The 22,395-nt window shown below is 40.7% G+C and overlaps 1 protein-coding gene across 1 annotated transcript in view; it reads right to left on the reverse strand.

Annotated features, from left to right (window-relative positions):
- Arhgef38 (Rho guanine nucleotide exchange factor 38) overlaps positions 1 to 22,395 on the reverse strand; it is a 109,969-nt gene that overhangs the window by 74,780 nt on the left and 12,794 nt on the right. Inside the window, exon 2 of the mRNA XM_010641607.3 lies at positions 3,163 to 3,350. Within this exon, the coding sequence (XP_010639909.1) occupies positions 3,163 to 3,350 (188 nt within the window). The remainder of the gene's footprint in view (positions 1 to 3,162; positions 3,351 to 22,395) is intronic.

Below are 22,395 nucleotides of genomic sequence, written 5' to 3' on the forward strand. Positions count from 1 at the left end.
TAGACTTAATAACCAAACTCAGGAGACTTCCTGGATACAAGGTCAACACACAGAAATCAATAGATTTCCTATATATGAACATCAGACTCTCTGAAAAACTGGAGAAGCAACTCCCTTCACAATAGCATCCAAAAAAATGAAATACCCAGGAATCAACCTAATGAAAGAAATCAGAGACCTCTAATCTGAAAACTACGGCACTCTGAAAAAAGAGATTGAAGAGAATATCAGAAAACGGAAGGAAATCCCTTGCTCCTGGGTAAGAAGAACCAAAATAGTGAAAATGGCCATAATTCCAAAACTGCTATATAGACTCAATGCACTCTCAATTGAAATTCCAATAGCATATTTCACAGACCTTGAGAAAACAATCCAAAAATTCATTTGGAACCAGAAGAGACCTAGAATAGCAAAAACAATTCTAGGCAACAAAGACAAGGTAGTGGGTATCACAATCCCCAACTTGAAACTATACTACAAAGCTACCATGACAAAAACAGCATGTTACTGGCAAAGAAACCGACCTGAGAATCACTGGAATAGATGAGAAGATGCAAAAACAACTCCAGACACAGCCACCTCATCTTTAATAAAAGATTCAAATGCCCTCACTGAAGGAAAGATAGCCTCTTTAATAAATGGTGCTAGAAAAACTGGGTTCAAATTACCAAAGATAAAAACTAGCCCTGTATCTCTCACCATGCACTAAACTAAAATTGAAATGGATTAAAGATCTAAATATTAAAACAAACACTAAACCAACTGGAAGAGAGGTTAGGTAGAACTCTTGAAGACATTGGCACAGGAAAATACTTCATGAACAAGACCTCAGTTGTGCATGAACTAACACAAAGAATCAACAAGTGGGATTTCTTCTTATTGAAAAGCTTCTGCATAGCCAGAGAAACCACCAATAGCATAGAGATAATCCATAATGGGGGGAAAATTTTTATCAGCTGTTTCTCAGACAAAAGTCTACTATCTATAATATATTAGGCACTTAAAAAAAAAAGACCTCCCAAATTTAAAGATCCAATCCAAAAATGGGCATCTGAAATGAACAAACATTTCCCAGACAATGAAGTAGAAATAGCAAATAAACTCATGAAAAAATGTCCAACGTCACTGGTCATTTGAGAGATGCAGATGAAAATAACTGAGATTCCACCTCACCCCAGAAAGAAATCAACCAGTAACAAATGCTGCTGGGGCTGTGGGGGAAAAGGAAGCCTGCTCCTCTGCTGGTGGGAGTGTGGACCACTGCAACCATTGTGGAAATCAGTATGGAGATATCCCAAAGAACTAGGATTGGAAGTCCCATTTGGCCCAGCAATTCCGCTGCCAGATGCCTTCCCAAAAGAATTAATCATATCACAGTGGTATATGAGCACTCATGTTTATACTGGCACAGTTTGTAATAGCTAAAACTTGGAAACAGCTCAATTGTCAATCAAACAGAGGTTTTTTTTTAATGGAGTACTACTCAGCCATAAAGAATGAGAAACTAGAGACATAGCTAAATGGATGCACATTGAGGTCATACTCTTAAGTGAAATAAATAGGACACACGTGTAAATACTGAATAGTTTTTCTGGTGTGAAAAACAGTGTAAACAAGGATCAAAATATGTAATTGATAATGTGAAATAGGAAGTAAAGTTCTAAAGGAGAGGGGGAGGGGGAGGGGAAAGGAAAGAAGGGAAAATATGAGAAAAGGAAAAAATGGAAACAAAGTTATTATAAATAGGGAAGGGAGGGCAAGGGATGGGGAAAAAATAACCAAGATACATCACGTAAAGGTACAAGATCTCAATAATGAATGTAACTGTACTGTATACCTAAAATGTAACAGAATTAGTTATTAAAAGTTGACAATATTCTCATATCAAGTAAACTTATTCCAGTGGATACACCTATGCACATGAATTCAAGGGAAGACATTTTCCTGTATATCGCTTACTTTGAAACGTATTTTAAGCACATCTATTTTGTACAGATTAAATATTTTATATTTAATTTAAAAAGAGAGACAGAAATATAGAAATTTTGGGTAACTCTCTTAGTTCTGAGAGTTATTGTGGCTTGTTTGCTTTTAAGATAGGCAGTAATGAAGATGAGACCCATCCAGCACCAAAGGTAAAGTTAATTATGCAGAAGTTGTAAGGATACAGCAAGGCAAGTCCTTGGCTTAGAGAGGGAGGCTCAGCGGCTCAGCAGAGAGGCTGTTGTACACACACACACACGCGCGCGCACACACACGCGCGCACACACACACACACACCATTGCCGAGTGAAGCATGTATATCTCCGAATAGCATCTGTAGTTGTAATCACGTTATGTAAATTCTATAGACATATATATCTAAAACGTTGTCTGATGGGGCGTCGCAGCCATGCTGGGAGCAGTTGTCTTGGAGAAGCTCCGTTCTGTTTCCCCCTCATCCCTGCTCTGGTTTCCTCAGTTATGCTTACCAGTGTCTGTGGCCTTTTGGGCGCTGCCAGTGCACTCTGTCGTCTGACTCCTCCCTCCCTGCACAGGGCGGGGCTTTGCACCCCACTGTAATCAGTGCTGAAAACAGTGCAGGGCGCATGAGTGTGAATGCGTGAAATAATTGTGTGTCTGCACGCCCACATGCACCTTCATTCCAAGGCAAATATCCTTGTGCCTTTATTCTGATGCCCTCCAGGAATTTCCCTGGACTAATGGGAACAATGATTAACTCCTAACCACGTTAAGCTTTGTCTGGGGCCAGACCCACCAAAGAGAGCATTTTACTCACATTCAGTTTTTATGTTGAATTTTACTCAGGACCAATCGCGCTCTCAACGTGTGCATGTGGGTGGGTATTGTTCTCTTCTGAATCTGTGATTGGCACTGAGTTCAGTTGAGCACATCACTCCTAGCCTGTGGAAACCCTGCTGCTCAAAGTTTGTTACCAGTTTCATAGAAATACAAAGAAGAACAGAATTTACGAAAACTGAATTTCTTTCTCCCTGTATTTTGTAAAGTGCGGTCTCTTTGGCCAGTCAGAGGCGCAGCAGGGCTCTGCCTTGGGCAGCATCAACGTCAGACTGCAACCAAGGCAGAAGCCACTTCGTTAGGAGCTGGTGTCCTATCCAGGACGTGGGAGGGAAAAACAAACGGCCTCATGTTTGCCTTTACCTCCTTGTCTCTCAGGGGCCGAACCACCTCCCTCAGGCACAGCTCCAGGTCGTTGGCATAGTCCCTCTCCGTCTGGATCAGCTCTTTGATGACTTCTGCGCGCTTGGCCATCATACTGCCCATCTGGAGCTCTTCCTCCGGGGTCGGGCTGGCAGCTGCGGGCCCCTCGGCCTGTGGGCTCATCTTCTCTGTGAAATGAAAACATGCCCAGGTGAGAAGCTGCCGAACCTCTGCTTCCTCACAGGAGACACACGGGGACTATTAGCAAGGGAAAGGGGTTAGGGCGTCTTCACAGTGTGTCCCCAGGAGCTGCCACTCGGTTCCAGGAAGATCAGAAACCAACAAGCTGTGCCCGAGAGGACTAGACATTAAACAGTGCTTGGCAGCCACAGCTCTCTCAAATATCCTACTGCTAGAATCTGAGGCTACCAAGCTGATCTTCAGCCTGGAGGTAGCAGGAATAAAAATAACACAATTCAGACCCTGTGGGCAAGCTTGCTTTGTAGCATGGAAAGACTCATTAGTAAGTGAATCACCTTGTAATTTTGTTCATTTCCATTCGTAAAAATAATTACACATCATCCTCAGTGGGTAATAAACAAATGATTGCACATATAGGGTCTGTTCTTTATAATTCAAGATCAGAATCCAGGAGGAGGGAGGCAGTGGGGAAGGAAAGTTCCAGCTAAGATTTTTTTTGTGACCTACCTTGACATTTCAAGCTTTAATTCAGAACTTACAGTACAGAGGCATGAGTTAGACAGTAATTGCCTCATGTAGCCCAGGTTTTATACCAGTGTGAAAGCAGGAAAACTAAATGTCTTCAAGGACAAGCTTCCCGAAGCAGAATAAAATTCCGGCAGCTGTGAGCCTCAGACCTTAAATTCAGACTACCGACCCTGACATCAGAGCAGTCCCGGACAGAGTAGAGTGTGGGCTTATGTGTATGAACGGCTTTGTTTTAAGCCACAAGTTCCATTTTCACCCTCGCCTCTGCAGTTCAGAAGGAATTTAGCTCCTGTAAAAGTCAGTGGCGAGTAATTGACACGTGAGACGTCTTCAGTTTTGGCACCACTTTTGAAGAATGCAGAGCTTTTCAGAATGGACCCACAGAGAGACCACACCGATCCCCGTGTTGGCCCCCAACCAACTCTGCACCTGGCCACGGCCACGCATTAACTCTGAGCTGGCTCTGCACTGTTTCCTCCAGGCACAGGGCAGCAGAGGTGCCAGCCGGCTGACCAAACTGATGGTGGACAAGGACAGGGCCCCAGAAGAGAAAGCAATCTGAGGGTCGGCAGATCCAGTGAGAAATTACAGACCTGGTCAGCAGCACTAGGCCGGAGAAAGGTACATAGCTGTTCTAAACTGCAAAAGCTGCATGGCATGTTGCTCCAAGAGTGACTCCTTCAAAGCAGAGTAGAACAGGAGAAACCCCAGGCGAGTGTCTGCCATTTGCCAGAGAGTTTAATTGGCCCCATGTTGGAAAGGGGCTGTGTTAGACTAAGCCATAGAACAGCTCTCCACTGCAAGGGTTCAAGGTTACCTTCCCGTGGGGCCTGGGTGAGAGAGCCAGGGAGAGGCCAGGCTAAAGATAGCCCACCCCACAGAGCAAAAGCCCAGGAAGGACATGGGCACTGGTTGCCAGGCCTGACAAGTATGGCTTTCAGAGGTGGCTGGATTAAGTGTCGGCGTTAAATCCAGGGACCTGACTGAGCCCTTACCTTGCTGCTGACATCCATCAGAGACCATGGACTAATTGCCTTCCCCGTTTATCAGTGTGAACAAGGACACTCCTCTGCTTGTGTGGTTGTGACAATCTGGGCTATGTGACACCAGGGTCTCTGGAACAGGGGGTTACCTTACCAACCCACTGGCCATAGAGCCAGGGAGAATAGGACGTTTTAGATTCCAAGACTGCAGCCCTGGAAGGAAACCACTCAAAAATACAGAGGAATTTATTCATTCATATATACATATACATATATATATATGTGTGTGTGTGTGTGTGTGTGTGTGTATGTATATGCATATCATCAGACCAAAGCACAATGAAACTAGAAATCATATAATTTATGGAAATACATGTAAATTAATATATTCTTGAATAATTAATGGATCACAAAAGAAATCAGACATTTTGTAGTATGAAACAATAATGCTAGCACAACACACCAAAACTTGAGATAATGAAAGCAATCCTAAGAGGTAACTTTATAGCTGTGAATACCCACATCAGAAAAACAGAAGGAGCCCAAGTAAATAAACTAAGGATGAACATCAAGGTCCGAAAAAAACAAGAAAAAATTCAAATCCAAAGCTAGTACAAGAAAGAAAATTTAAAGATCAGAGCACAAATTAACAAATTTTACACTAAAAAAAAATGTACGAAGAATCAGTGAATCAAACACCCTGTTCTTTGAAAAAATAAACAAAATAGACAAACCTTAACCAAATTCACCAAAACAAAGAATGAAGTCAATGCAATTAGAAATCTAAAAGGTGAAAGAAAAGATGGGCATCACTTAAATCCAGATTATTAGCAACTATTTCATAAAAGTGTACACTAATAAATTGGAGAATTCAAAAGGAATGAACAGATTCCTATATGCATATGATTTACTGAATCTTAAGGGACATTAAAAAAAAAAAACCTGAATAAACCAATAGCAGACAATGAGATTAAAGTAGCAATAGAAAAACCTACCAACTAAGAAAAGTCCAGGACCCAGCAGATTCTTTGTTGAACTCTATAGTAACTTCAAGGAGGATTTCATGCTAATACTCCTCATACTCTCTAATGAAATTTAAAGGGAAGGCATACTCCCAAAGTCATTCCTGGAAGCTAGCATTACCCTGAGTCCAAAACCAGACAAGAACTCAACCAAAAAAGATAAATCTCTTCAATAAACATAGATGCAAAAATCACCAAGATACTAGCAAACAGAATGCAACAAATCATCAAAGGTCATAAATCATGACCAAGTAGGCTTCATCCAGGGATACAGGATGATTCAACATGCACAAGTAAATAAGTGTAGTACATCACATAAAGGCAAGGACAAAACCACGTGATCATCTCATTAGAAGCAGAAAAGGCCTTTGACAAAATCAAACATCCATTCATAATAAAGTTCTTGAAGAAAATAAATACAGAAGGACATTATCTCAATCTGATAAAAGCCATGTATGACCAAGCAATGCCAGTGTCATTTAAATCATTTAAATTGAGGGAAAACTGAAAGCTTTCACTCTAAAATCACAGACAAGATAAAGATGTCTGCTATTACCATTCCTGTTCAATGTAGTTCTCAAAACATTAGCCAGAGCAATCAGGCAAAAGGAAGGAAAAAAAAGGTATACGTATAGGAAATGAAGACGTCAAATTACCATTATTTACAGATGACATGATCTTTTATGTAGAAGACTCAAAAAAATAATTCCTCCAAAATGACTCCTAGAATTTATACATTTAGTTGTGTAGCAGGATACAAAACCAACACACAGTACCATTGATAATAGCGTCAAGAAAAATTAAATTCTTAGGAATTAACCTAATCAAAGCAATGAAAGAGCTCTACAGTGAAAATTACAGCACTCTGAGAAAGGAAGCTGATTAGGACATCAGAAAATGGAAAGATATCCCCTGTTCCTGGATAGGCAAAAACAGTATCATTGAAATACTTCAGAAGTGGCAAACAGATTCCATGTACTTCCAGTCAGAACTCCAATAGCATTTCTCACAGATCTAGAGAAAAGAACCTTAAAATTCATGTAGATCCATGAGACCCAGAATAGCAAAAGCAATCCTGGGCGACAAAGGCAAAGCAGGAGACATCACAATCCGAGACCTGAAGTTATGTGGCCAAGCTCCTGTGATTAACACAGCATGGTATGCCACAGTGCAGGCATGTGCACTGATTGAACAGCACAGAAGGGGCAGAAACAACCGTAAGCACCCACAGCTGTTTAGTCTTTGACAAAGGGGCCAAAGACATAAGCTTGAGGAAAGATAGACTGCTTAATAAGTGGTGCTGGAAAATCGGACAGCCACATGCAGAAGATTGAGTCTAGACTCATTTATCTCACCGTGTCCTAAACTAAAATCAAAATGGATCTGTGGGGAGATAAAATAGGCAAAACTCTTGAAGATGTAGGTGTAGCCAAGGACTTTCTGAACAGAACCCCAATGCACAAGATTCAACCAGTTATATCATATTGAATTTAAAGCTTCTGTACAGCAAAGGAAACAGGCAACACAGTGAAGAAACAACCCTCAGAATGGGAAAAAATTTTGCTAGAATGGACAGAAGACATATTAATGTAGAATATATAAAGAGCTTAATAAAATTAGATCCCCTCAAATAAAAGACCCAATCCAAAAATGAATAACTGAAAGGAACAGACACTTCTCAGAATTACAAATGGCCAATAAATTCTTGGAAAATGTTCAACATCTCTAGTCATTTAAAACTGCTAATTTAGCCGGGCGTGGTGGCACACGCCTTTAATCCCAGCACTCAGGAGGCTGAGACAGGAGGATCTGAGAGACTAGCCTGGGCTACAAAGGGAGTGCCAGGTCAGTCTCAACTACACAGTGAGACCCTGTCTCAAAAAAATGCTAATTCAAACATTACTGAGATTCCATCTTGCTCTAGAAAGAATTCTCATCATGAAGAAATTAGATACCAACAAATACTGGTGAGGCTGCAAGGGAAAAAGGAATGCTTCTATGTTGTCGGTGAGAACGTAAATTAGAACAATCACTGTGGGAATCAACGTTACCTGTGTTTATAGCAGCACAGCTCATAATAGCTGAATCTTTGAAGCGGCCTATATGTCCATACACAGATGAATGCATGAAAAAAATGTGATATTTATGCACAGTGGAGTACTACTCTGCCATAAATAAATGAGTACGGGCTGGGGCTTTAGCTCAGTGGTTCTGCCACCTGCTTTGCAAGTGCAAAGTCCTGAGTTCAATCCCCAGTACAAAAAAAAGATAAACGAGTCATTTTTAGAAACACTAATGCACGTTGTGTGAACACAGTGTTTTGAAATTGGACATATAAATTTAAATATTCCTCTTACATGGGAAACCAGAAAAGATAAATAAGGAGCAAAATGTAATACAGATAATAGGAAATAGGAAGATAGATATTTTGCACATGGGAGGGGCTCCAAGAGGTGCATGATGTCATTGTACCAACTCCCCAGGAAGAGTGTAGTCATTGTGTAACATGGATATGTACCGATAAAAAATGCAAATTGAAAAAATGGAACTTTACAAAAGGATCTATAGAGAGTACATGTGGGGGAAAAGGTGGAGATCACATTGCACAAGTAGAAGTAGAGACGCTCTCTCAGCTGGCTCTCACAGGAAGGCAAGGACCAGTGGAGAGACTGCAGCACAGAAGCTCATGGTTTACCGCAGAGCCTGCCCTGAGGACAGGAGCAGACACTTCCCAAAGTGATGACCCTTCCTCTCTAACTTCAGGAGTTCGGAGAAAGGCTCCACAATGAGACATCTGTGGAGAATGCTTTATGGCTAGTCCCCAGCAGCTATCTTAACTGAGTTTCGGACAACCTGGACGGCAAATGAAGGCTTCCTGACTACTGGCCTGGTAGCGATCCTGCCTTCCTTGTGGAAGTGGGGGCTCTGAACAAACAGCATTGAGCAGTGCAACTTCTGCAAGGCTGGGACCATTCAGGGCCAAAGAAATCCTGAGAGCTCTATGAGAAGAGGAAATCCATGTGTCACAGTGCCGGGCAGCCTCCATACCTTGATCTACCCCAGGAGAATTCTGGGATGCTTGGTAATTTGTACTCTTTTCACCAGAAAGTAGAATGTGCCCCTCAGTATCCCAGACTGACAAGGACACATTACTGGTGGATGCTATGACTCTGAATTATTTTAGATATGAAAGGAGGAGGTGACTTTATGAGGGAGGGTACAGTGAGCATGCCATGCAGCAACCATGACAGAGAAAACTCTATCTTTTCAAAACTCTAAGGCACACAACACAGTGCACAGTGAGGTGCGAAGGTTTGGGAAGGGAACAGCAGAGGGGAAGCGATCAGTGCTGCCCCTAGGAGCGTGTGCACAAAAGGACTCTCACTTGTACAGCCCTGACACATGGGCATAGATGGTGCCCCATTATTGCTTAACACTAACTGGAAAATAAAGACATCACTATCGAGACGCTGTTCTTATCGATGCTTTTCCAAGTTCCAAACCTTTTATAATTTACAAAAGTAATTCTTCAATTATCTGAATCTAGCAACCATCTTTCTTGATCTGTGGCAAACCATTATGCCTAAAACACATTCCAGGGTTGCCTTCGGTTCTGACTGGCAGGACCCACCCACGCTGGCCACGTAACCATCTCCTAGATATTCCCGTTGCTGCCCTTTAGAAATGTACCACATCCACGTTTTTAAATGAGAAGCTACTTAGATTTTCTAATATTACCCAGCGACTTGTTCAGAACCGATGCGGGGGGTCCGAGGTGGTTGAAATGAAGTTACCAGTCAAGACATCCAAGTTCGGGAGCTTCTCTGAAGGGACATAAGAATCCTCCCAGGAAACTCGGAGTTGAGCAACCCTGTGAGGTACCTTTGTTTGCTCTTGTGCTTTCAGCTTATCGCAGGAGCAAAGACTTGCACAATTTTACCGTCAGTTGTCTAAACTTTTCCTGTGTTTGCAGTTCTTAATCCAAGAAACTCTCCACCATGCCTTGTGGACACCAAGTTTTATTTTTATAAGATCTTTCTCTGCTTTCCAAACTCTTGTTTTCATTCCATTAAATTTTAACAAATACAAGTATTTATAGCACAATATTATATCACAATATCACAATATATATCATAATATCACCAACACATATTTCCCAAGTTAGCAGTTAGCTAACCAGTCTTTCACTTCCAGATAAAGTAAAAGAGAAGCCAAGTGTTCTGGAAAGCAAAAAATTAGGTGTTTAAAAACAAATATTTTCCCAAAGTTGGAAGAAACTCTATTAAAACCAAGGTAAAACTGAGTTTAAAAGGATGTTTAAGTCGTAACTAATATACACTGTTGTGTGTGTGTGAAACAGTACCATGTCGCTGACTCTGCCCGACTCGTTTCTTTCAACTTTAAGATTTATTTTTTCTAGCAGTGATGATGAATTTTCACTATTTTACCGGTAACATATGGGGAGATTCCTACCCAAGGTAGCTGGTATTAAAGAAGGTTGCAGTTGTTGGAGAAGGGAAACTCAGGCTTTAGATAAGCTCTGCTGCTAACATCAGAGGGAACGTGGGGTGGGCAGCCACTTACCTCCACAGGCCTTTTTCTTCTCATCTGTAAGCTCGGGGTGAAAACCATCACCGTTTCATGCAGCCAGGATTCGCTAGCCCCAGTGTGCAGTGGAAGTTGCTCGGGGACTTTAATACAGTGTACATCTCAAGTATTTCCGTGGGCATGGGAGCGAAAGGGTTCCTTTCTCTGTACAGACTGCCCTCGACTTTTGATGATTCAACTTGGATTTTTAAATTTTACACTCATGCAGAACAGTACCACACAGCAACTCTGTTTTTCACTGTCCGTATAGTATTCGAGACATTACTCCCGATATTCGCCCTCTAGTATACAGTAGGTTTTCTCTTAGGTTACTCTGCCCAACTGTAGGGTATTGTGAGTTTGGAGCATTTTTGAGGCAGGCTAGGGTAAGCAATTTTTCTCTTTATTAGGTTGGTGTGCGGGTTCCATTTCCTCTCAGGATGCTTTCACATTTTGGTGGGTTTATGGGGACCTGACCCTGTCCCTGGAATGGGAGAAGGGAAAGGAAGGGAGAGGGCAAGGGCACTTTGCTAGGCTTTTTTCATCTGCGAAATGGGTTTAGATTACAAGTGTAGGTCTCTATGTGCATTTTTGGTAGAGTACTTGGGTTTATGGTATGCTTATATTCTACTGCATAACATCTAAGCTTTATATATCTCCTGAGGTGACAATACATGATAAAAAGTAGGGTAGTAATTTAACCAAAATGTAAATATCCCTGGTACCAAAACTTAAAAACATAAAGTACTGTATTCCTTTAATGCCCAATTTAAAATGAGAGTGACACCAAGCATGTTTCTGTGAGTTATCAGACTAGTAGATATACCAAGAAGGTATATCCCACCGACTTATGAATGCGTTTCCATAGTACAGCTGGGAGACACACAAGTGGCCACAGTTCTCAGCAAAATGTAAACCAGGACACGTTGCGTACGTCTTGTTTGCTTCCTCTGGCTCCTCTGCAGGCAACCCGATGACAAGGCCTGCTACGCCCTGCCCAGAGGTGAGTCACAGTTCCACATCCAACATTTATCTTTTCTATTAGTTTTAGGAAAAAGATATTTAATGCAGGCTTCAAATAGTTCCCAGAATTAGGTACATTGAAAGAAACATGAGATCGCAAAAAGAACAAAGTAAAGAGAAGAAAAAAATCCTAAAGCACACAAGGAAACATGGTACAATGAGTCAGACACAGAAAAACAAGCAGAACTGTTCAGTTATACTCACAGAGTCTTTTGATGTCAGAAATACTACACAGAGATATAAAAACGTAAAGGTAACAGGTCTGAGAAAAAAATAGTTTGAAATTAAAAGGAAGAAATGAGGCTATAAATGATAGAGAAGATTTTAAAACTATGTTACAAACGTCAAAATACAAAGCTCAATTAAATTTAAAAACTGAATGAAATAAAACATTTGATGTGAAGGTAAAATAGTAAGTTATATAAAGCTGAAAAGAGCAGATCAAGATAATAAATCACATAATATGGAAGAAAGAAATATAAAATACATGAGATAGTTCGGGAGACAGATAATTAACTGAGGAATTCAAACAACTGTTCATTTGGAGTTGCAGAGGGTATGATAGAGAGTGTAAGGAGCCAATATGTAAAGTGGGAATAACTGGAAATTTTCTAAAATTTTTGAAAGACATTCTTTCAGTCAGAAATTACAAAAGAATTATAAACAAGATGGGTAAAATTAGAAACTATCCCTAGACATAGATTTTTGTTGTTGTTGTTCATTTGTTTTTTGAGACAGGGTCTCACTATGCAGTTGAGACTGACCTGGAACTCACTATATAGCCCAGGCTGGTCTTGAACTCACAGTGATCATCCTGCCTCAGCCACCTGAGTGCTGGGATTACAGGTGTGAGCCACCATGCCTGGCACCTAGACATAGAATTTTGGAATTTCAATACAGCAAAAATAAATAGAAGGTCTTTAAGTACTCAGGGAAAAATATCTACAAAGAAATAATAATCTTGTGACCGACTTCACAATGGTACTGATAGAAACCAGAAAATAATAGAATGATGCTTTCAAAAGGCTTAGAGGAAAGAATTCACCCTAAAATTTTGTGCCCAGCAAAATTCTCTCAAACATGGTGGTAAAATAAACACTTCTAAAGAAATAAAATTTTGGGGCCGGGGATTTAGCTCAGTGGTTCTAGTGACTGCCTTGCAAGCACAAAGACCTGAGTTTGATCCCCTGTACCAAAATAAATAAATCAGTAAAAATAAAATTTCTTTGCCACCACACTATCCTCCATAGATTTTTTTTAAAAAGATGTACTTCTCTCAGAGAGCACATGCTCTCAATTGGTGCAATGAAATGCAAAAAGGGTAGGATAGCAATGAAGAGGAAAAGAGACTCTTATGAGGATTCATCCAGGAAAACACACATGAAGAGGTAGATAAAAGTAATGATTAAAAAGCTAAAGCAACAATAATGGATAGAACAATCAGATGGAAGACATATGAGGAAACAGATGACAGTACAATGAGGCAACTAAATTCCATGGACATACATAGACTGAAACCTAACCACAAAAGTGTACACTTCTCAGTACATACGGGACCTTCTCCAGGAGAGAGCACATGATGGATCACAAATTAATTCTCCACAGACTTAAAAAGACAGATATCACATAAATTGTCTTTTCAAACAACAATGGGATAAAGTTAGAAATCAATAAAATGAGTAAAACTGGAAACTCTTGAAATTGTGAAAATTAAACAAAACTCTCAATGAATCAAAAGAGAAATTCGAAAATACTCAGAAACAAATTGAAATACAACATACCAAAACTTAGGGAACGCAATGCTAAAGGGAAAGCTTACAACTACATTCATATTAAATAACAATGACCTAACTTTATAATTTAAGAACTAAAAAAAGAAAAGCAAACTAAACCCAAAGCTTGCAGAAGAAAAAAGGAGAATAAAGATTACAGATGAGGTTTTTCAAAAGTTAGAAAAAAATATAATTTATCTAAAAGTTTGTTCTTTGGAAAGGTCAACAAAATTGACAAAAATTTAGCAAGATTTTCTAAGAAAAAATATTTGAATTATTAAAATAAGAGATAAAATGGGAACATTACTAATAATTCTATAGAAATATAAAGAATTATAAGTATTAGCACCAATTTAAAGCCAATAAATTGCATGCTTGGATACTAGAAACACAAAATCCATGAAGAAAAAATCAGGTAGAAAAACTGAGTACACATAACTAGCAAAGAGATTGAATTACTAATAAAAAAAATTCTCCTGACAAAATGGATGGACTTGATTGCTTCCTTGGTGAATTGTAGCAAGCATTTGAAGAACCAAACCTAAGACTTCTCAAAATCTCCCAAATAATTGGGGTGGAAGGAACACTTTCTAATTCTACATGACCAGCATTTACAATACCAAAGTTGGACAAAGATACCACAAGAGAAAAAACTACAACCAATATCCCTTATGAACATGCAAAAATCCTCAATAAGTTGCTAGCAAATTGAATTCAGCAGCATATTACAGAGATTATATTAAACACCATGACCAAGTGGGATCAACTCCTGGCATGCAAAGATAGTTTAACATGGAATAACCCACTATTATAATACCCCACACCAACAAACTGAAGGAAAAAAAATACTTGATCATCTCAACTGATGTAGAAAAAGCATTTGACTAAATTCAACACCCTTTCATGATAAAAAATATTTGTAAATTCAACAAACTAAGACTAGAAGGAAACTGTCTCATTAGAAGCTACCATCTATGCAAAAGTTCATGCTGCATATCATAAGGAATAGTGAAAGACTGCAGGCTTTTTCTCAAAGATTTGGGAAAAGACAAGAAGGCTTGGTTTGGCCACTTTTGTTTAACAGAGTAGTAGAAGTTCTATTTCACTAGAGAAATTAGTGGGGAGAAACGGACAAAAAAGAAAGGAAAAAGAGCCATCCAAATTAGAAGGAGTAAAGTTATTTCTGTCCACAGATGATATAATCTTATATGTACAAAACCCTAACTGTTCCAAATTTATAGCACTAACAAATTAATTCAGTAAAGTGTGGTGGGTCACGCCTGTAATCTCAGCACTCGGGAGGCTGAGGCAGGAGGATCACTATGAGTTCGAGACCAGCCTGGACTACATAATGAGTTCCAGGTCAGTCTCAACTACATAGTGAGACCCTGTCTCAAAAACAAACAAACAAAACAAAAACAAAAAAATAAAAAGGACTTTCTCTTCTTAAACGGGGCTCATGACTACATATAGAGACCCTGTCTCAAAAACAAACAAACAAAACAAAAACAAAAAAATAAAAAGGACTTTCTCTTCTTAAACGGGGCTCATGGGAGTTTCAAAAATCTCAGACAGGAAAGCTGATAAAAACGAGGTGTGGAAGTGTAAGTACACAGTGGACTGGACGCGTCTTCCATCTGAGCATCACCCTGGTGACAGATCCTTGGTCTCCTGCTCTGTGACTGCACGTCACCTGCGGGGGTCCCCAGCGGGGCTCCGCTCGGTCCCGGTCCGTACTGCTGCGTCCAGTTTCCCGGAATGTGCACTCAAAAATGTTCCCGGGTGTCCCCGCGAGGCCTCTGCCCTGACCGAGTCCTCAGCCTACTGTCCGCCCTGATTCACACCCTCCTGCCAATCCGGTCAGAGCTCAGGCTGTGGGCGAGAACCTTCCTGCTCTCCCACGTGGAAAGGAAGAGACTAAAGTGAACTCCTGGTGGAATTCAACGCAGCATCCCAAAAGTGTTACTGAGGAAGCATGAGCTGACTTTGAGAATTACGATTACAGGCTTAATTATTTTAACAATAGGTTTTCCTCCTAGGGAAGGTGATATTCCTTTATCCTTTGTCTTTTCCGTTGCAGCACAATATACAGAACGTAACATTTACTAAGTAATTTGAAGTGTGCAGGTCAGCAGGACCGCGCACTAAGTCCCCACCTCGCGGCACAGAACTTTTCCATCTTCCCGAAGCAGAGGTGAGCAATAATTCCCAGTTCCCTTCTCCTTGGTCCCTGTGAGCGCGCTTCTGCCCCTGACTCCTGCAGGCCGGTGACTTCAGCAGAATCACACTGCAGCTGTCCCATTTTACGGGCCGTAATGTCCTCAAGCTGCACCCGCGGAGCGGCATGTGTTTGAATTTCTTTACTTTTTACTTTACTGTTTAAGGCAGAATAACATTCCGTGGATGGCACGTTTTGTTTATCGACGTCTATATTAAAATTGTTTTATGAAAGCCCTGTACATCGTCACTGCGATCATACTGATTGTAATATATTGTCAAAGCCCATGAGAGGAACAGTCACTGTCAAGTACTAACTGCCCTCCAGCTGGTTAATCTATGACTTTCCTCAGCACCCTAAAAATATTATGAGAATTATAAAAAATAGAAATTCCTCACAGCCATAAAACAGTGTGGTGATCGCAGAGACGAAGAAACCGCCCACAGTGCCTCAGTGGCTCAGACCAGGCAGGAGGCCTGGCCGACACTGGCTGTGCTCAGTGCCCAGGCCTCTCCCTGGGACCTCGTGTCCCCTGGTGTGGGACCCTGCAGGGCGGGGACCAGGCTGCAGAGCTAGCCGCGAGCTTGATACTGAATGTCACTGCCATCTGCGCGACCACTCCAGCGACACGCTTGGTACTCGCCGTGCTCCGCTGTTTCTCACCGAGGCCCTGGAGGAGCGAGCTGTGGACGCCTCTCCCTGCACACAGAGGTGGCCCACTGTCTTCTCGCTGTAGCAGTGGGGCCGGATCCAAACCCCAGCCTGCCTGGCCCTAACCCTGCCTGTTAACCACTGCCCCTGCCAGGATGTGACGAGGACTGAGATTAAAATGGCCCTTGTTTTTATGACTGTTGTTCCGTATCCGCTTCTGAATGGCCGCCCCTGCTTCTCTTCCTGTCTTGCCCCTGGGAAATGTTCCAAGAGCAGGAGGGGAGCCTGAGCATCTCTCAAGAAATTACCCACCTCAGCTAGAAAATGCAAACCAGCCAGGGCCTCTGCAAAGCCAGGCCCACGGCAGGGTGAAGGCGAAGGACCTGGGAGACAGGTCTTGCGTGTTGTTGGGTACAGTGTAATAATGCTTGAATTTTTAAAAAATCACATTCTCTCATTTATTCCAAAGCTAGATCACCAAAGCGAGTAAGTTTCTGAGCATTCGCTGAAAATGTACTTCTCACAGAATTTTAAGGAGCAAGAATGTTACAGAAATAGCAGCGGAAGTGTACAGCTTAATGTTACTTTTACAAGTCTCTGTCCTTGTTTACTTAGATTGAGGTCCTTAGCTGGTATTATTTATCAGTGACCACCAATAAATAATCATGGATTTTAATTTTCATAATTACACTGAAATCCTATCCAGCTCTTAGTAGAGAGGCGCTGTCACTGAACTTTCATACACCGAGCACATGGTTTTGCTGGCCGTGTGGTTTAAGGACACCTGCTCTCGCCCTTGTTAGCACAGCCCCAGTACCAGCTGATGTGGCACACATAGGCATCCAACATTTATTTCCGTGGCTGCCTTGTGTCCCTTTAACTGGAGGGCAGGTAGATAATATAACCAGAGTACCAGGCCCTTAATTAATTTATAGTTGTATCAGAACCACAGACACATTCATAAGATCAATGAATATCAAAATTTGAAGTTCAGTTTTACAGTTTCTTAGGTTTTGGAGTTTTGTATATTCTTTCAAGGGAATTTTTTAAATTGTGTATTGGATTTGAGTTGGTACAGAGCATTGTGTTACATACATAATAGGGAATGAAACAGCAGTCCTTAGTGCCAAGAAATATGTAACCTAGAAGTAATGACAGATTATTAAAGTCTCAGGGCCAATCATTATTTTCTTTGCCTTCCCTTAAACATACATTAACGTCCATGTACTTCCTACCTAATGACCAACTTGTACATTCCCAAGAATCAGTTGTGTTCAGCAGCAAACCTGATCGTCTTACTTGTACTTCATATGGTAATTACATTAGTTTAACTAGGTTTACATTGATCGATGAAATAGGAGACTGAGAGAGCATGCCTGTTTCCACGAAAGCTGTTTTAATACCTGGAAATAATTTGATAAAGGCAGTTTGCCAAAATGCTGCTGCTATATTAGGATTTAAATGAGGTAAATAAAAAAATACTGATGTGTGAAAATTATTCAGAAAGAATCCTGCAAACTTAATTTGCAGTTAAAAATATCAGTATTTCACAACTGGCATACAAGCCTAAGGACAGTGAGCTGGGCACTGTGCCAAGCCTAGAGACAGGACACTTAACTGCAGGAAGGGAGCAGGAAGTGAAAAGGGACGGCAACTTGTCATCAGAGTAGATGTGCAGACATTAGAGGACGTGAGAAGGGCTTCAGTCTGGAGAGATTAACTGGGGACAGAACTTGAAGGCCAATTTAAGGTATCTTCCCTAAAGAATTAAAAGAATTATACCACAGTGATATTTGTTCACCCATGTTCATAGCAGCACAATTCGTGATAGCTAAAACTTGGAGGCAGCCCAGCTGCCCATCAATGGGAGACTGGATAAAGAAAATGTGTTGTTTTTTTTTAATAAAATGGAGTACTACTCAACCATAAAGAATGAGAAACTAGAGACATTTGTAGCTAAATGGATGCACATTGAGGCCATACTCTTAAGTGAAATAAATAGGATGCACTTGAGTAAATACTGAATAATTTCTCTGGTGTGAGAAACTGAAAGTGTAAATAAGGACTAAAAGATATGATAACATGAAATAGGAAGAAAAGGTGCAAAGGGGTAGTGGGATGTGTTGGGGAAAAGAAAGAGGGGAATGGAATTAACATGAGAAAAAGAAAAAATGGAAGCAGTCTTTGTAGCTAGGGAAGGGTGGAGGGTTTGACGGGAGAACAGGGAAATGGGGAAAAAATAAGAACCAAGATGGATTATGTAAAGGTGCAAATCTCCAGTGACGAAGGTCATTGCATTGCACACCTTAAATGTACCGATGAAATTAGTTAATTGAAAAAGAGAACAGAGGGAACTGATGGGGACTTTTTAAGCAGGTGGCACGATCAGCTGCTCTTGGCAAGTCACCTTGGCTTCTGTGGGACCCTGTGTGGTTGGTTAGGGAAGAGATAGCTAGTGGCAGGTCGGGAGGCAGAGTGACCACTCCCTGGGCTGTCTCCAGCAGAGAGAGAAGGGCTGGGAACCCAGGACTGCCAAGAATTTAGGAGGTAAAATTAGCATGAACAGGGAAGGAGGTGGAAGAGAGGCTAAGTCAGATGCTCAGATTTCTGAGTCGGTTAGCTGGGTAGTAAGGCCACTTAAACAGGGAGCGATGGGGGAAAGAAATGGGTAGAGAGGGTAAGGTGATAAATGCCACCACTTTCTGTCTCTATTTAGAAAAGGCAGCACATTTCTGCAGGAGAATGTGTCTGTCTGTTAAGTAACCAAGAAGAACCTCAGCCCTCCCGGCAATCTTGTGCCCTTTCTACCCACACTGCACAAACCCACCCAAAATGCATTCAGAGCTTTGATCTGGCTTGATCATTACCAAACCTCCAGACACAATTACAAATGCTCTTTCCCACCATGCTATATTTCATATCTGCCCAGACATCCCCAAAACCTTGGCTTAGCATTGCATCGAACCCTACTGACATACGTTTCACACAGTAAAATCCTTTATCGGTTTCGACAGAAATCTGACCCCCAGAAAGATGAATGGAGCAAGCCTTCTGTGAAATAGGCTAAAAATAATTGCGTGTCAGGCAGGTTTTGGAGAGAAGCCAGTGCAGTATTAAGTGAAAATGTGGAGGGACAGAACCTCCACTGCTGTGAATTTGAAAGCTCAAACATTGGGGCAGGGAAATATTTTATCCTCCTCTGAAAGGCATGTGATTTATTTCCTCTGACTGCTAATTGCTGCAGAAAGCAGAGAAGGGGATTTCAAAAAGGAATTCAACAAAGCTTGCTCGGCTTGAAAAAGTACATAAGTGTCATTGGTTTGAATTTACAGGCTCTGTGTGAAGTATGGTGTGGCCAGAACAATTAGGAGCTAAATAGGTGGTTACTCTCTGGAATTGTCTTTGTTTAGAGTTCTTATTGGGAGAAGATGAGTGAAAGAAAACAGACTCTGAGGCCTGAATTAGAGGAAAATAACTTGCTAAGTCTTCCCTGCCTTCAGCTTCTCTGTTGTAATTTTTCTATTATCAGAAATGCAAAATTCTGGCTGGATGAGAGGTACTAATTTTACCCATTTTTCCACTCATCTGACAAATAATCACTGAGTACTCACAGTACCAGACGTGGTTCTTGACCAGGATCTTGGCCTAGCAACTTTACCTGTCTCCGGGGGACATCTGGTAATGCTCTGAGTTATTTCTGTGCTCCTAACTAGGGGATGGGAGGCCTATCTGGAGCTAGTGCGGAGGACATTGGTGACATTCGCAGAGTTCAACACCCTGTGACAGAGGATGACCCTGCCCCAAATGTGAGTACTGCCAGCGTTGAGAAATCCTGTCCTAGATGCCAGCACTACAGCAACAAAATGGAGAAAAAACTCAGCCCTTAAGGAGCATCATTTAATGATGGACGAGAAAAATATTCCAGTTTATGGAGAAACATAGTGTACCGCTGTGATGGACGATAAAATGGCCGGTGGTCATCACTGCTACATCAGGGAGGCCAGGAATGGTCTCGTTATGAAGATGATGTTTGAGCAGACACTGAGATGTAAGTCACGGAATGGAAGTGGGGCCTGATATCAATGTCTTTTTTTTTTTTTCAATCATGCATAAGTTAAAAATTAGTTGGATAGGGCCGAGGATTTAGCTCAGTGGTTCAGCCACCTGCCTCATAAGTGCAAGGACCCAAGTTCAATTCCCCATACCAAAAAAAAAGAGAAGGAAAAGAAAATTAGTTGGATAAATTATGAAAAATTACCTGAGCATCATTGCTTGTCCTTTTCTTTTTATTGTATGCTCATTTAAACATAGGGGTACATCTTTCCCTTTTTAATTTAATTGTTTGGTGCTCTTGGAATCAATCTCGTGGCCTCATCCCTGCTAGGGAAGAGCTGCTCCATGGGACTGCATCCCAAACTTCCATTCCCTATTTTCAAGTACATTTTAGACAAGTGAGAAACAGAGTTGGCTTTTCTCTCAACTAATAGACTCATTTAATTTCACTTAATCAGTTATTTGGCAAGCCACAAATTCAAAATACTACATATAAAACAACCTGTATGTCACACGGTGCATAACAGATGCACAGCAACTCTACTAACAAAGGATGTGATCTCAGGGCCTAGAAGGACATCCAGGTTTGAACACAATGTATAAACATTGGAAAAGTTAAATTATGGCTTGAATGCTTTTGGTGTTTTTAGTTGGCACATATTTATATGGACATATAGAAAAACTATGCAGGACTTGAGCTTTTCTCATAAGATTTCCCACTCTAAGATCTTATTTTTTAATTATCTGGCTGAAACAGAGTTTAACTACAGTTATACGTTCATTATATACTACATATAAAACATAAAAAGTCTACTTACCACTGCCAAGAAGCTTTATTTTTCTCAAGAGAATATTGACTTTGTTTTCCAAGTATTCCTTCATTAAAAGATGTCTAAATTTATGTTTTAATTTGATAAATTACTTCAATGAAGAAATACTCAAAATAAAAAGCAAAAAGAACACTATGAAACTATAATTGCACTATTTAAAAAATAATAATTTAGCCTTGAATGTTTTAATAGCAACAGCAGCATTATAACATAATGATAATCCTAAATATGTGGGATTAAGAAGCAATTCAAACTCTAAGAGAGTTTCTTTTCAAATATATTACTTATACTTTTAGATGTATATATTTGATTTTTTTAAAAAATGAAAAGAGAAAGAAAATATGTTGGGAGATAGAATAGGTAGCACCCTTGAAGACATAGGTATATGCAGACTTTATAAATAAAGCCTCAGTTGCGTAGGAAATATTATAAAGAATTAACAACTGGAATCTCATCATATTACAAAGCTTGTGCACAGCAACAGAAGCTAGCAACAAACTGAAGAGATGACCCGCAGAACAGAAAAAATTGTATGTGCTATTCCTCAGACAAGGAACTACTATCTAGAATATATAAAGAACTCAAAAAGTTCAGACCTCCCAAATTTAAAGTCCCAATCAAAAAATGGGCATCTGAAACACATAGACACTTTTCACACGAAGAAGTATAAACATATGAAAAAATGTTCACCATCACTGGTCATTTGAGAGATGCAGATGAAAGCAAAACTGAGATTTCTTCTCACCCCAGAAAGAATGGCTGCTATCAAAAAAAATCAACCAATAACAAATGCTGGCAGGGCCGTAGGGAAAGAGGAACCCTTCTCCACTGTTGGTGGGAGTGTAGACTGGTGCAACCACTGTGGAAATCAGTATGGAGATTACTCAAAAAAACAAACTAGAGGTTCCATTTGACCCAGTCACTCCTCTTCTTGGTATCTTCCCAAAAGAGTTAAAAGCATCTACTTAAAATCTTTTATTAGCCCAGGAAAAAAATGAATGTTTTACCTATGACTGTTGATAAAACTGAGGATATGCTCAGAGTGACAGTCTATCTCTGTCCTCCTCTCGGTGTCCCTGTTAACGCAGTAGTGGCAGAATTTTAAAGGATAGCGTGACAGTTAATCTAGATTGTCAACCCAACTGGATCAGGAAACACCTAGGAAATTAGTTAAACTCACTTCCAGGTGTGCCTGTATTTCCAGAGATGATTGGCACATGGGACAGCAAACCAAACCCTGAATGTGGGCAGCACAATCCAGGAGGGCAGGGCCCTAGATGAAACAAGAAACAGAGGAAAGAGAAAGCCACCAGGGAAGGAATCCTCTCTTTTTTTTTTTTTTTTTTTTTTTTTTTTTTTTTTTTT

The sequence above is a fragment of the Fukomys damarensis genome, unplaced genomic scaffold (assembly GCF_012274545.1).
Source record: "Fukomys damarensis isolate Sample0158 unplaced genomic scaffold, DMR_v1.0_HiC HiC_scaffold_25, whole genome shotgun sequence".
Taxonomy (NCBI): Eukaryota; Metazoa; Chordata; class Mammalia; order Rodentia; family Bathyergidae; genus Fukomys; species Fukomys damarensis.